Below are 14720 nucleotides of genomic sequence, written 5' to 3' on the forward strand. Positions count from 1 at the left end.
AGTACTGCATCTGTATGCAGAAAGAGAATGCTAGAAGAATCATCCGGCCAATGTGATGACTGTTCCCACGTAAAAATGATAGCAAACTTGAAACGTCAAATCCTGGAACTTAATAAGTCGATCGACATGGACCGTGAAGCAAGGACTGAGGCTCTCCATGAAAGACACGTAGGACCTTTGAAATGGGAAGGTAACAACATAACATTAAAGGGAGATATAACTATGGTAAACACCACACCCAAGCCCACATCTACCAAAACCGAAATGGACAGGCTGAGCGATACACACAGACTTTATACGAACTGGAGTTATGTAAAAATGAATTGGAGGACACAAGAGAAGCTCTCCGGGAAGTGTGTGAAGAGGGAGAGACATTGAGGGCTAAGCTGTCAGAGATTCGGACAACTGAGGTCACCGATATCAAGGAAACAGCCGGTGAAACTAACAAGACCGAAGATGTACACCCTCACTTAGACTGGGTAGGGAGACACTATCTGGCGGTGTCAATCCCGGACGATCGCATGTTCAAACCTGGACAGTCTGTCACTCCGGTCGGGGTGTTGCAGAAACAGTTTGAGATGAGGGTTTCTGGTAAACTCGCGACAGGTTTCAGCGTGCTGTTAGAGAATATAAACATCATGCTATCTCACCTCGAACCCGAGTGGTACGCAAAACATTTTGGTTTCTGTGGAGCCTACGTGCATGGCAACAAGTATATAGCTACAGACAGGGTTGACACAGAGGAGTTCGCTTGGATGTTGTTTGAATACAGGGCGCACGCTCCCTTGATCGAAGTGTTAGCGGCGCTTCAAAATGTTCAAAACAGCACAGGAAAGAGTGGGGTGACGAACGCGTCTCTACACATCAGCAGGACCGTGTACAGCTCATTTGTGGCTCTCTTCAGAGACACAGTGTCAAGGGCTCACAAGGCATTCATGCGCGTACGGGAGAGAGCCCTGACGACGAGGAAGTCTCAGGGTCTAGTTTCAGTGCCTCTCACGGCAGGCTTGTGTGTGGATCAGAATGAATCTCAAGAAGCTTCTCACTCTGTCAAGACTACACAGCAAAACTGCCGGTGTTACTTTTTCAGTGTTGGTGTTAATCAACAGGGTGCAGTGTTATTTTAACACTTAATAGATAAAAATGTACACTAAGAGAGTTTTTTGATGAAAGTGTTGGTGTAGATTTTGGTCGTTGGGGGGGGATTCTACACCGTGAGTGTTAAATTGACCACACCCTCGCATTTCCGGCAAAGAAGCGCCATCCAGAGCTGATCCAGAACTTTCGGTAGCCATCTTTCTAACCGCTGCGGTAAGTCAAACTCGGTTAATGTTAATGTTGTGCAGTTGATAAAGGCTTAAATAATTCGAAAAATCGTAGTTACTTTGCTTTTGTATGGATGTATGCTGTCTGTTACTTTCTAATCCCATTCTAAATAGATTTTTGTCGAACTGGCAATTGCTAGCTTACACTTGGTAAAGATGGTAGCTAATTTTAGACAACGGCTGTCGAGATAGTATAATATCAGTAATATCTGCGACTATTTTTTATTAATGTGCTTGTATTTCTTTTTACTAGCAAACATCGAAAAGATAAGTTTCACTTTGCTGACGAGTAAACTGAGGAGAGCTGGACAGGGCGGGAACAGTCGAGGAAGGAGAGGAGAGAGGTGAGTTTTCGCTATCATTCATAAGGAGAAGTTAATAATGCCTAGTATCTTGTTGAGGGAGTAGTAAATGTAGATATATTTATGTTTAGTCATAGCCGCAACAAACTCCGGTAGTTATCTCAATGCCGGAATAAAACCCTTGCGAGCACAGATATTTTTTAATATGCTCTGTAGCTCGCTATCTCAGCAGCAGCTAACAGCTTGTTAGCTAACTCTTACAAACAAGCTTAACAGAAAGCTGTCTGTATGTCCCTTCTGTTTAGCTTAGTTTGCCTGTATAGCGCTGTTGATCTGATATCAGCCCCCCTCCCTTTAGCAGCAGCACAGACAGGCTCACATCAGCAGCACAGGAGGACAGATAAGAGGAGAGGAGGAATAATCATGTTCTTCATTCTTAACCTCAGTCCCCCCTTTTAAAACCAACTATGTTGTCTTGTTTAATCATGTGCATGTTGTTTTATACCTTTTAGAATGTGTTTTATTTATTTATATATAAATGCCATTCTTTCCTTTGAAGGTGAAGACATGCTGGTTCCTGTTGAATATAAGGGGGTGAGCAAATGGGTCAGGGTACCAAAGGTGGAGGAGGTCTTCAATTTCTCTGAATTTTTACAAGGAGGTAACTAAAGTGTCAAACTTTATCCATGTCTTCTGTTTTGTGTAACTTACTTGGAAGTTATGCTATAATCCAAATTGTCTTTTGTTTTAGTGCTGGCAAAATTCAATTTGTCAGGTTTTACTGCTTTGATGCTCAAGGATTCTGCAGGAGTTGAAGTGGATTCTGACATCTTTGATGAGCTTCTGAAGTCATCTCAGGTGTCCTTCAAGGCCTTCACTGAAGATTGCAATGGTAAGAAAATGCAACTTAGTATTTCTCTTAACTATTTTAAATGTAATAATTTATATCCAAAGTTAGTTCTATACAAAAAATATGATTTTGTGTGTGTGCGTGTGTGTGTGTAGACAACAGTTTTGGAGATTCTTCAGAGGGCTCATCCTTAACTGATTGGTCACCATCACGTGCATCCCATGGGTCATCTCCAAGCTCAGACTCAACAATTATACTAGAATCCACCAAAGCTCGAAGAAAACGGCTGATTGAAGGACCCCCTGACAGCAGCAGTGCTCGCGATGTAAGTAATCTTTAAACTAAGGTCTCAAGCTGCAGATAATAAATTATTATTGGTTTAAAAAAAGAAGAAAAAAAACATGCGAAAGGGGCAACACTCCAGAGAGGAAATGTATTGGTCTAACCCCATTCAAATATGTTTTTGCCGTCTACTTTAAATGTCTGAATGCTAGGCAATTGTTGTTTCAGATTGTCAATGCAGCCCTGCATTCAAAGCCGGACGGTGACCAAATAATCAAAGAATACGAGAAAACAAAGAGTCTGTCGGATGGTACAAGAAGAAGGATGATCAACATGCTTGTGGCTGACATGGTAGAGAGCCATGGGTAAGTATTGCACACTTATAAACACATATTGATTTGACCAATGTTCATAATATAATATTTAACAATTATTTCTGTGTTCAATTCAAATATATATTGTTCTATAATGATTACAGTAATAATGAATAATATTGACAACAGCACAACAAAAGCAAAATGTACACAGCAAATTCTCAGCCTTTGTGCTGCATAATCCAAGTCTTAGATATGCAGCCATAGTTTCAATATGTCCCTTACATGTTTTACACTGTTTTCCCTTAATGTTTTTTTTATATTTCAAAATAAACTATTACCTGAAAAGTCTCCTTTTTTTTTTAAACAAAAAAAAAATCTATCACAGCCTGCAATTAAACCTTTTTTCAGTCACTTGATTTATGGGTGAAGTATCACTTTAGTAATTCATCTATCTTTTTGCAGGAGGATCCCTCCAGTAAATATCCGCAGTACGTATGCACTTGGCATTACAACCTTGTTCCCAAATTTGAAGGACCCGGATTCAAAGAATGGTTATGTAAGTATTGATATAAATATACATCCATGCTGCAGTGTTTCAGTGCATTGAATTACACGCATGACAGCTCTGTTCAGGATCATTCCTTGTTCTAAACCAGGTAATGGATTATTTTTTTGCTATGTAATCTACAGGAGCATTTCTATGATCACCAGAGTGGTTCTGGTTACCTGGCATGGAGGCTGAAGACTGTGCAGCGCAACTCTGCTCAAGAGATCAAGAAATCCAGGTCCAGCTTTCAGGATGGCCCTAAGACTCATCGCAGCATGCATTCACCTGTGAGGCAGTTGTCAGGTGACGAATGCAATGAAGCTATATCAGTGATGAGGCACTCAAGTGACACAACCCTCGTCCAAGACAAAATGAGGGCAACATTTCAGAAAAGACAAAAGGTTGTTCAAGACCCAGCAACAGCTTCCACTGTCCTAGACCTTTTTCCGAGATTCCTGGACACACCAGGCTTGGTAAGAAATTATGACTTGTTGACATCTTTGTTCTGTCTTTATTTGTTTGCTCTCTAATGTATTTTTTCCTGTCATATTTTGTGTTTAAGATCGACCAAGACTTCAATATGCTCTTTGGTGATGAAGTGACTGGTAAATTCCTCGCTAAATGGCCAACATTCTTCAAACCGAGGATCATTGCGGAGTGCAAAAATCTTCCTCAAAGTGTGCACGTGGATGACCTCCTTTTGTCTGCCCAACAGGAATCTGATGATGGTGGTAAGTGTAAATAAGAGACTTAAGACTACACATGCCTGTATTCCATGCATCAAATATAATTTAGAGCCTGATTTTTTTTTTTTTTTTTTATCTGCTGGCTTTCACTCAAGTGTTTAAGGCAACAAAAAAGGTTGTTGAACATGGCTGTTTGTGTCATATCAACAAATATCTGTGATCCAGTTTGTTTTCTTTTTTGTCTTTATTGTGCAATCACTATTTTTTACATTAAAATTACATCACTGCAGCACAAATAATACTTGTAGCCCAGGTTGTCCTCATATTGATAGTTATTATAATACATATAGTGCTTAAATATACCTATACCAAAATGTAAAGATAATACCCCAAGTGCCTTAATTTCAACCCAATTGCTTTTAGCCAATGTATATTACAATAAATTGAATTTCCTGCACTCATTTTTGAAAGAAAAAGTATTCTAAAACGTTCAATGTTCTGACTTTAAATTAATATTGTCACAAATTCAAGCTGCTGTTCTGTAAGATTGCTGATTTACAATTGATTTTTTTCAGGCAGCCTTTGGTTTCCTTTCATTTAACATTAACAGTCAACAAAGCTATCTAGAGCCAATTCAGAGTCTCTGTAAGTGAACATTGAGAAGACATTGGTAAAGTAATTCAGGTAACTGCAATGGTGTTTTTTTTTTTCTGTAGTATGGGACTGTGAGGTTGCCGCCATCTGCTTGTTGCTTCACCTGTTGCCGCCAACATCCAAGGGCAAGAAGTCTGCAAAGATCAGCGCAACAGATGCTGCTGTCCGCCTGGTGAAGTTCCTTAAGGTCTGTTCTCAGAATTGTGTTTAAAGTATTTTAGTAGTATTGGGTTCTCAAGGGCTGATAGTCATTTTGTGACATGGGGTGTAGCAGATTTCTTCTTTTGAAACATTTCTTCTTTCTAACAAGTTCAGCTTTGTCCTAATTTGAAATTAATTGCTCATGAAATGAATTAATAATAATTAATTAATAATTTTGCTTGAAGAATGTATCCTAATTCTAGGAAACAGTGCTGGCATTCCGCACCAAATCCCGACATTTTATTCCATGGAATTCATTCTCTCCCTCTCTCTTAGGTGGGGAGAAGCATGGAGACCTTCCTGAAGGAAACTGGCCCTGCTCAGCCCTTTCTCCTGTGTGTTGGAGAACGAAAAAACAGCATCCAGAATTTCTACATCATCCTGGACCAAAAGGCCATTCCCTCCAAGACACAGACTGGAGTTGCTGCCTTTGACGAGCTCTTCAAGGCACATTTTGCTTTTGCTGTGTCCTACGATGAGGCGCTGTGCAACTTCTACACCTTCATCCAGACAACCGTGTATGGCATTGACGTTGGCAGTGTGAAGGAGAGTCCTCGGGTGAAGGAAATTCGAGCAAGATTTCTTCACAGTTCATTTTGAAGAGGAACTAATTTCTGACTTGAAATGTTCACATGTTACATTTGCAAGGTACAGCACAGAAATGGTTCATTGTTATGTCGACATTTGAAGTTTCAGCATGGATTGTACCCAGGAAGGTCTTTGCGTTTGCATTGTGGAGAGGCTGGTTGTTCATTTGTTTTTTGCACATACTTTGGTTACCAGCGGCACTTATCTCGAGCACATAAGGATGGTGGTGATTCAGATTCCGTCAGTGATGTTGAGTTTGGTCCTGCAACTAATGTTGGAGCTTCTGTTTCACAACAACTTAATGTAGATCCTCCTGCGACTGTCACACACATTCCAATGGATAACACGAAAATACTAGACATGTGCAGCTCTGTTATTGCTCAACTGCAAGCCTCAGGAGTTCCTGAAAGTACGGTGCAGTGTTTAGTTGGTTCAATGGAGGAACTGGTCGATGACATCCATGCCCATGCAAAAGAAACTGTTGTTGAAAGTTTGTCATCTGAAGCATCCGGAGAAACATTAGAAAAAGTTCAGGACTGTTTTGGTCAACTTGAAAATCCATTTTCATCTCTTAACACAGAATCTAAACGAAAGAAGCACTTAGAAGAAAAATGGAAAATAGTGGAACCAGTGGAGTATATTCTTGGTGTGCGTTTTGATACACGCAGAGATAGAACAACAGGAACATACAGGCAAGTTCCTGTAAACGACAAGTTCATGTATGTACCAATCATGGGGTCTCTGTCATCTATGTTTAGGAACAGTGAACTTTGTAACAGTTTCCAAAAAACTAAACCACACCAGGAGGGTTTTTACAGAGATGTAAATGATGGCTCCTACTTCAGGAACCAAATTTTATTCTCACAACAAGAACATGCTTTGCAGATACAGCTCTACTACGATGATTTTGAAACTGCTAATCCATTAGGCTCAAAAAAGGGAATTCACAAACTTGGCTGCATTTATTTTATTTTGAGAAATCTGTCCCCGAAGCTTAATTCTGTGTTGATGAACATACATCTTGTTGCCCTCTTTCACTCAGAGGATTTAAAGAAATATGGGTTTGATCCCATTCTAAAGCCACTTCTCAATGATTTAAAGATGTTAGAGGCTGAAGGAATGCAGGTGCCCTTTCAACCCACACCTTTGAAAGGTTCAGTTTTTCAGGTTACAGGTGACAACTTGGCTATACACGGCCTTTTTGGTTTGGTCGAATCGTTTAGTGCAAAGTACTGTTGTCGCTTTTGTTTAACTGAAAAGGGAGAGATGCAATCAGTTTTCAGTGAAGATCATCCAGGTTTAACTCTACGTTCTAAAGCCCTTCATTCAGAACACTGTGCTGCCGTACAACAAAATCCAGCTTTGGCCTCAACATTTGGTGTGAAAAAAGCATGTCCTCTCAATTCCCTCAAGCTGTTCCATACTTCAGACAACTACGCTGTAGATATAATGCATGATCTACTGGAAGGAGTGGTGCAGTACGAGTTGAAGCTTGTGTTTCAGTACTTGATAAAGAACTCGATATCTGTAAGCTCATTGTCAGAAAGAATCATGAGCTTTAACTATGGATTTACACAGAGAAAAAACAGGCCAAGTGGGGTAAAATTGGACGATGATAGCAACAATCTTGGCCTTAGTGCTGTTCAGTCATGGTGCCTCTTGCGCAATACCCCATTGATGTTTGGAGATTTAGTTGGGAGGAATGATAGCTGCTGGAACTTGCTGCTCCTCTTAATACAAATCGTCAACATTGTCTTTTCACCTATTGTAACCCATGGTATGACTTGCTATTTGAAACATCTGATTTTCGATCATCACAAGCTTTTTAAATCTGTGTTTCCAGAGCGAAATCTGCTTCCAAAGCACCACCACATGATACATTACCCAAGGTGTATTAGAAAGATTGGGCCACTATTACACATGTGGTGCATGAGGTTTGAAGGCAAGCACAACTTTTTTAAAAGGTCTGTGAAGAACTTTAAAAACATCACAAAAACACTGGCAAAGAGACATCAGAATCAACTGCCTTTTCATTTTGAAGGTTTTTATTTTAAAAGATTCCAATTCGGCCCCATTACTGAAGTCTTGGTCAGCAGTTTGGAGGGCAGTGAGGCGCTGAATGAAACTTTCGATTTGTCATGTGTTTCCACAACTTCCTGGGTCAAAAGCTATGGCACAGAGTATCAGCCTGGGATGTATGTATGTTCTGTTGTTGAAAATGAGATGCCTTTGTTTAACAGGATTGTCAGTGTTATTGTTAAAGATGACAGTGCTTATCTTCTAACTTGTGCTGTCTCAACAATGTATTTTGATGATCACTTAAATGCATTTAGCATTGAGGAGAAAAACAATGTCTTTGCGCTGCTGTGTGTAGATGATCTGATGTACTACAGGCCGTATGACAGGCAATTTTCAAGTGATTCTGACGACCAAATGTTTATTGTCCCATACTCTGTTTTTGTGTGACTCCATGCTGTACTTGTATTTAAGACCGTTTTGCATTTGTGCTGTACCTGTGCTTTCAATACACAATATTTTGTGAAATTACTTCTTGTATTGCCTTTTGTATTGTGGTTTTGGCTGGGGAGGAGGGTGGGTGGGTCCACAACATTCTACACCCTCAGTGTTATTTTTTTTTTTTACACCTGTAAGTGTTGATAAATTGGAGTCCAGTGTAGTTTCTAGTGTAATATTAACACTGCTCAGTGTAGTCTGGCAGTGTGGATTCTATAACACTGACACTAGTGTAGAGTATTATTAACACTACTCGGTGTTGGCCAGTTTTGATTTTTTAACACTGACACTAGTGTAGAGTATTAATAACACTACTCAGTGTTGGCCAGTGTTGATTTTCAACTCGTTTTAGTGTTGAATTAACACTGTGTGAGTGTAAAATCATTAACACTTTCAAAAGTGTTACTTTAACACCCAAAATAGTGGATGCATATGCACACTTTCTGGGTGTTAAATTTGACACTCTCAGAGTTGATTTAACACTAGCGATTTTGCTGTGTAGAGTCTTGCAGTCTGTACTGGAAGGCATTGACTCTGCCCCTCACATCAACCTCGATTTGGCGAGAGCTGACGTTTCTCACGAAGATCCTCTTGGTTTGCAGCATTCCCTCTCGGCCTTCAAGAAACGTAGAGGGTTGGAGTGCCATGATAGAAATAGGAGGGGCTCTGACAATTGGCGTAGTCGGGGATCTCTCCCTTATAAAAGTGAAAGACGGGTACTCTTCGAAACACCGTGGTCAAATGCTCAACCTGCTCTGTAGATATGCAGAAGGAAGAGTAGTTATTTGTAGTAAAAAATAGATATAGTCAACTATACAAACATGAGTGGTCCATCCGAGCGACTTGAATATGGGCTAAAGCTAGGGGAGTCTGAAAATAAGAGACGATGTTTAAACGAGGAAGACATGAAAAGGAAATCTATGTTATGTTGGCGATGTCTGATTATTGTCAAGTCGAATGGGTGAGGAAAATGGTAAATTTGCACATGTCCCGAGGTGAGGACATTAAACTGTCTCTGATGAGCGGAGACGCTGGATGTGGTAAATCCTACGCCATATCATTGTTAGAGAAAAAGCTAAGACAGCTGGACATCAGTGTGGCTGTGAGCGCCATGACAAACAAGGCAGGGGGTACTCTGATGGAGTCCTGTTCACTCGACCAAGTCTACACGTTTCACAAGATGATGGGTTTAAAAAAGGAATTGATAGACGAGAAGCTTTCATTAGAAGACTTCACGCGACAGTACTGCAAAGTATACTGGAATGTAATTTCCCGTTTCAAAACGCTGAAAGAGGCGAACCTGTCACCTGAGCAGAACGGCGTTAGTCTACAGCATTCATGTAGCCAACTGAGACCTGAATCATGTTCAGTGTGCAGTATAATGTTCAAGCGGATGAGGGTGCCTAGGAAGGTCGCGGATGTTGCCCTTATGGCAGACGCTCCTCCCTTCCTGGGGGTGAACGTGTTGATCATAGACGAATACGGTCTGATAAACACGGAGCTATTCGAGAGGATGCTGTCGTGCCTTTCTCTATTCTACGGACCCGATAAGGGTCCTTTGATAGTATTTTCAGGGAGCGTCTCACAATTGCAACCAATTAGTTCTACACTGCGCATTTGGGAAACAGACCGATTTGAACGACTGCTCTCTTCCTCGACTCCACTATTTGTCAACAGGCGACAATTCGACGACCCTGGTTACGCAGAAGCCTTGACGTATCTTCAGTTCAACACCGTCACGGAAGAGTCTCAACGCATTTTCAGGAGCCAGGTGTCTGTCAGCAATGTCGATGTTATGGACCCAGACTATGAAGCTGAGAAACTGCGTATCTTCCACCAAGACAAACAGCAGATTGCATATACTACAGCCTACATGAAGAAGGTTAGCCAAAACGCTTGTGTCGGGGAAACGTTTCTAGCCGTCAGTCGGCAACCAACTTCTTTCAAGGGTCTAAGCTTTAGTTACGACGTGCTGAAGCAGGCTGCTCAGGCATTACCAAAGTTGTTTTCATTGCCCACATACCGTCCAGGGATACGCAGTACGGAAAGGGACTATCTGAAGGTGGACAAGCTTTGGGTAGGTTGCAAGGTGCGAATGATTTGGCATATGGACTTCAATGGTATAGAGGTTGCGAACAAAAAGGCGTCAACGTCCATGTCGAGATTTCTCAGCAGTCAAAAGAGGGCCGGTTGTCACCTCCCGTCCATAGTAGACACTGAAGGTGTCGTGGAAGGCATGTCTGTCAATAGGGAGAGGCTGTATAACGAGTTCTATGTCAGGGGGGGGCAGATCGGAACCCTCTACAAGGTTGCTCCTTCCAATTGGAACTATATGAACTGGAGAGTGACAACACACCCGCTAGCCTGTCTATTGGCAATGAACACATACGACTGTCAGGGTTGCACGGTGCAAGGACAAGTGCTCTACCACCCGCCTATGTGTTTCTCAAGGTCACCAATAAAACCATCGGTCTACGTAGTTCTCAGCAGGGTGGTCAGGAGAGATAATTTGCAAATGACAAACTGTAACTTTGCTGAGACACTTGGAGATGTCGATTTTTACAATGACAAACTGGTGGATTATCGGAAAAGGGTTGAGATGAACTATTCCTCTTGACACGCCTCCGTAATTATACACCCTTCAGTCAGTAAGCCTTATTCAATTTGTCAGCACATACACCACAAACATCCACGGGAAGGAAAGAAGATGAACCAGAGTGCTAGGTGGCACAAGTTAACACTGGAAGAGTTGCTATGTTTGACACCACCCACGGCTCTTGTGGAACTCACTGAAAAACATGAGGATAAACTTAATCGTTTGCAACAGCTGATCAGCGAGGGAAACCCTACACTGTCAGCGGAGAAGATTACCGCACCACCCCAGGCCGGTGGACAAGACAATCTCAATTCGTATATAATTCTAAAGTGGTGTCCTTGGTTTTCGCGGACATTCGGCGTGTTGTCTGATGGTAACCTTAACATGCTTACGCTGAGGTTGCTGAGGATCAACAGTGAAAAATCCCCTATCCTCCTGGAACTACTTACGGCTGTCTCCCTCGTCCTCAAGCAGCCCAACATACCTTCCCTCCCACTCTGTCAAGATCCATCTCAAGCAGAAAGCTTCCTGTTTGACAGTTGACCGACAATTCGTTTTACTAGCGCATCATCTGCCGAAATCAAGTGAAACCTAACCTTTGTCTACGTAAACGTTGACTATGTCGTCCACCAGAATATACCAACCGATTCGTAGTTACACGCACAATCTCAGTGAACGTCGAATCGCTACCATTGACGTTCCTTATGGATGCTACAAATATGAGTCGGCTATGAACTATCTACCCGGGGGTCTCTTCCATTTTGTAAAAGACGCGTTTTCGTACGTGCCGACACTACATGGACTGAGCGCTGACTTCATTAGGAATCTAAAAGAAGTGGCGGTCTGTGCCGCTGGCAGCGCCATTGCAAACAGACCCTTTTTGAACACCCCGCACCTGTACGAAGTGGAGCTGATTAACACAGGACATGAGTATCTAAGGCAGGGAGACCGTTTCACAGTGCAACTCCCTGACCGAGAGGATGTGACTGCCCAATGGGAGGTGGAAGGTGATCCAGGTTACAACATCTCCGTTAACAAGGGCATCTGGGGAGGAATGTTGGCTACAAGAAGAGTGAACTGTGAGTTTGGTGGAGATGCTGTTGAAGAGGTGATACAAGCTATTAGGCAAGATGAAGACTTCAACGCTTTTCAACTGATTTCACCGTACACACCCAAAAGTATACTTTCAATGATGACGCTGGTAGCCAATGGGGCTGGGCATCACATTATCTCCGATGTTATAAGGAACAGTGCAGCTTTGGCTGTCAACGAAGACTTTAACGCGGCCTTCGTCAGCGCCATCATTGAGGACGACGATGTGAAAAGGTTTCTAAGGACCGTGATGCAACATGCGATGAATATCGTGGAAGGTGTTCAAGGTTTCGCATCAGGACAGGTAGTGCGAGCCTGCAACGGGTATAATTTCAATACAATTAAGACTGGTGATAGATTCATGGCCCAGCTTAATATGAACAGATGGCTTTTGTGATTTTCCACACTGTAAATTACTACTGACTATTCCGTATTACACTGCGCGTAGGAGTGGTCAACTGTAATGTAAACTACCATTGTGTGTTGTACATGGGTGAATAAAATAAAAAGAAACTTCACAAGATGTAAATGACTGTTTATTTTCACAAGATAAGACGACACAGTAAAGAGTGATCAGAGTAGGCTGTAACGTGAGAGTCGACTATATCGTAGTATCTGAAACGTTGCCTATGAGACCACAGGAGGGTTTGATGTTTCGAGTTGACGCTCCGGCTTCCCAAACGTCAGTTCATTACACCTTCGTATAGCCTTTTTGGTTACCTTATCCTGTATGGGGGGGCGGTGACTGTGTTCAGTTACTTTTGTATACAACATATCCATTTCGGCAGACTGAACTCCTCTGGATGTGACAGCGGAGTTAGAGTGACCGGGGGGTCGATTAGTGCCAGTCAGCTCATTCGCAGTCTCGACACTCTCCGCTTTCCTTAAGAACATTGTCAGCCACCACAGATCACACCCAGGCTCGCTAGTTGGCTTGTTGAGGTTAACATCTTCCACGGGAGTGGGGCAGTGTTGACATTCGAAGATATCTTCCCAGTGTCCTCCATTGGGCTTTGCGTTCAAAAGGTTCATCCACCAACCATCCTCAGTGCGATCCATCTTTAGCTGTGATGTTGAGCTTGTTAGTCACCTATGACACTGGTATGAAAACAGAGTCTGGCGAACCACAGGCAGATATTTAATATCACCACAGTAGAAAGGATTACAGTAATACACTGATGCAAACTTTTCTCCACTGAAACGTATGAAAATCGACCCGAGTTGACTATGACCCCCCTCCTTGTATCCAGACGCACCATGTCTTTAACACCTACTGATACGGTTGTCAACTTTCCTTAATAAACCAAAACAATATTCAGTCTAACAGCATCTGGGCTGTTCTCATTGCCCCCCAATATAACACATACATTGGTGTACCAAATAAAAGTGGGGATGTGTATGACAGGGGCACTATAGCAAGATGAGAGGTGTTATAGATGATCAAGACTGTTATCATACTGCACCAAAATACTGGGCCTCTGTTATAGTCGTCATGAGGTGTTAAGACATTGTCGACGTGAGAAGGTGTCCCCTCTCCGTAGTTAAGAGCGTCCGGGTCATACAGTCTCTCTTCCCTGTACAGAGAGAGAACCTCGCCCCTAGTAGTGGTTGAGAGGGCGGAACACTGCAGCTGTCTGGTCTTCTCAAGTAGAGTGTTCATTTCCAGGTCTATGTGTGATATGACAGATCTGATTCCTGCGACCAAAAATATCACCTTGTACCCGGTGTGCCAGAAAGAGGTGCTTGGCGTCAACCCACACCCCAATAGATCACATGAAAAGTAGAAAATAGAAAACGATATAAAATGCAAACCAAGTCCTTGGTAAAAAGACATGATTTCATCGGACTGTAACCAATCTGATGAAGCCGATCGTGTTAATCCAGGCAAACGCAAACGTTGTCCATTGTAGAATCGGGAAAGTGGACAACAGTTGTTTTCCGGAACAGTCAATTCGTGAGGCAACAAGCTCCGTGTCACTGCAAATCTTGTAGCATAACCAGGTATAAATGTAAGTGGCTTATAAAAAGCTGAAAAATACAAGTTTCTGGCAGACTGATACGCCAGCCATCGAGTCGATCGACACGCTGGTGTCACGGGGACTGCTTCATTTATCTGAGCTCAGGATATTAAGACTGAAACCGCCTATTAAGGCGGCACATACCATCAGAGACCATATGCTTCCTAATAGACCCAATGTCAGCAAGTTCCACAATCTGATCATGTGCAGAAAAATGGTGGTGAAAACTATCACGGTGGAGATAACCTTCAGCACACTAAAACAAACACGCTTGGCACGCTGCATTGGACACAGGTCCGATTGAGCCAGCATACAACGGGGGATAGGTAGAGAGGGTGTACATTTGTGGTCATCATAGTCCTATTCAGATATGCACACAGTATCAAGTCTTGATCCAATAAAAATGTTCTTGGTAACATAGTCCATGGATATTTAAATACGATATACAGTGAAAATATGGCGTCTTTAACTTTTGTAATGTTTGCCAAAAAATCAGTCGTTAGACGCGGTTTACCACTCTGGCAGAGTCTCCTGTATTACCAGCTAGCATGGTACTGTTAAATTTCGACACCATCTCCTGTCCAATTGTAGTCATCTTACTGAAGACTGTGTAGTTGTAATATCTCCATTCGCAGAAAGCGCTGCATCTGAAGGTGTTACCGCTCTCCGTGCCTATATGCAAATAGTAGCAATTCTGGATGTTTCGCAAGTGGTCATACAATTCCTCCTCGTCAGCAACCCAAACGAG

At 42.3% G+C, this 14720-nt stretch overlaps 1 protein-coding gene and 1 long non-coding RNA gene across 3 annotated transcripts; both read left to right on the plus strand.

Annotated features, from left to right (window-relative positions):
• Window positions 1–1195: 1195 nt before the first annotated feature.
• On the plus strand, window positions 1196–2112 carry LOC134037548 (uncharacterized). Its single transcript, XR_009932538.1, has 3 exons — window positions 1196–1287; window positions 1579–1669; window positions 1986–2112. It is a non-coding gene; the product is annotated as an uncharacterized LOC134037548 (long non-coding RNA).
• A 78-nt stretch (window positions 2113–2190) lies between these two features.
• LOC134037535 (uncharacterized) lies at window positions 2191–8291 on the plus strand. Of its 2 annotated transcripts, none has more exons than XM_062482871.1 (9): window positions 2191–2288; window positions 2379–2519; window positions 2633–2802; window positions 2988–3124; window positions 3539–3632; window positions 3767–4096; window positions 4186–4354; window positions 5026–5150; window positions 5441–8291. In XM_062482871.1, exons 1-9 carry the CDS (start codon window positions 2195–2197, stop codon window positions 5762–5764), a joined length of 1584 nt encoding a protein of 527 aa, XP_062338855.1. In that variant the 5' UTR covers window positions 2191–2194; the 3' UTR covers window positions 5765–8291. The 2 variants fall into 2 exon arrangements, with proteins under 2 accessions (XP_062338855.1, XP_062338856.1); XM_062482872.1 differs by having other exon boundaries at window positions 2648–2802.
• The last annotated feature ends 6429 nt before the right edge of the window (window positions 8292–14720 follow it).

The sequence above is a fragment of the Osmerus eperlanus genome, chromosome 17 (assembly GCF_963692335.1).
Source record: "Osmerus eperlanus chromosome 17, fOsmEpe2.1, whole genome shotgun sequence".
In the NCBI taxonomy this organism is placed as follows: domain Eukaryota; kingdom Metazoa; phylum Chordata; class Actinopteri; order Osmeriformes; family Osmeridae; genus Osmerus; species Osmerus eperlanus.

Coding starts and splice junctions, on each gene's coding strand:
- LOC134037535 (XM_062482871.1), top strand. CDS start 2,195: ATGCTGGTTCCTGTTGAATATAAGGGGGTGAGCAAATGGGTCAGGGTA. Junction 3,633..3,766: donor CGGATTCAAAGAATGGTTAT/GTAAGTATTGAT, acceptor TGTAATCTACAG/GAGCATTTCTATGATCACCA. Junction 4,097..4,185: donor TCCTGGACACACCAGGCTTG/GTAAGAAATTAT, acceptor TTTGTGTTTAAG/ATCGACCAAGACTTCAATAT.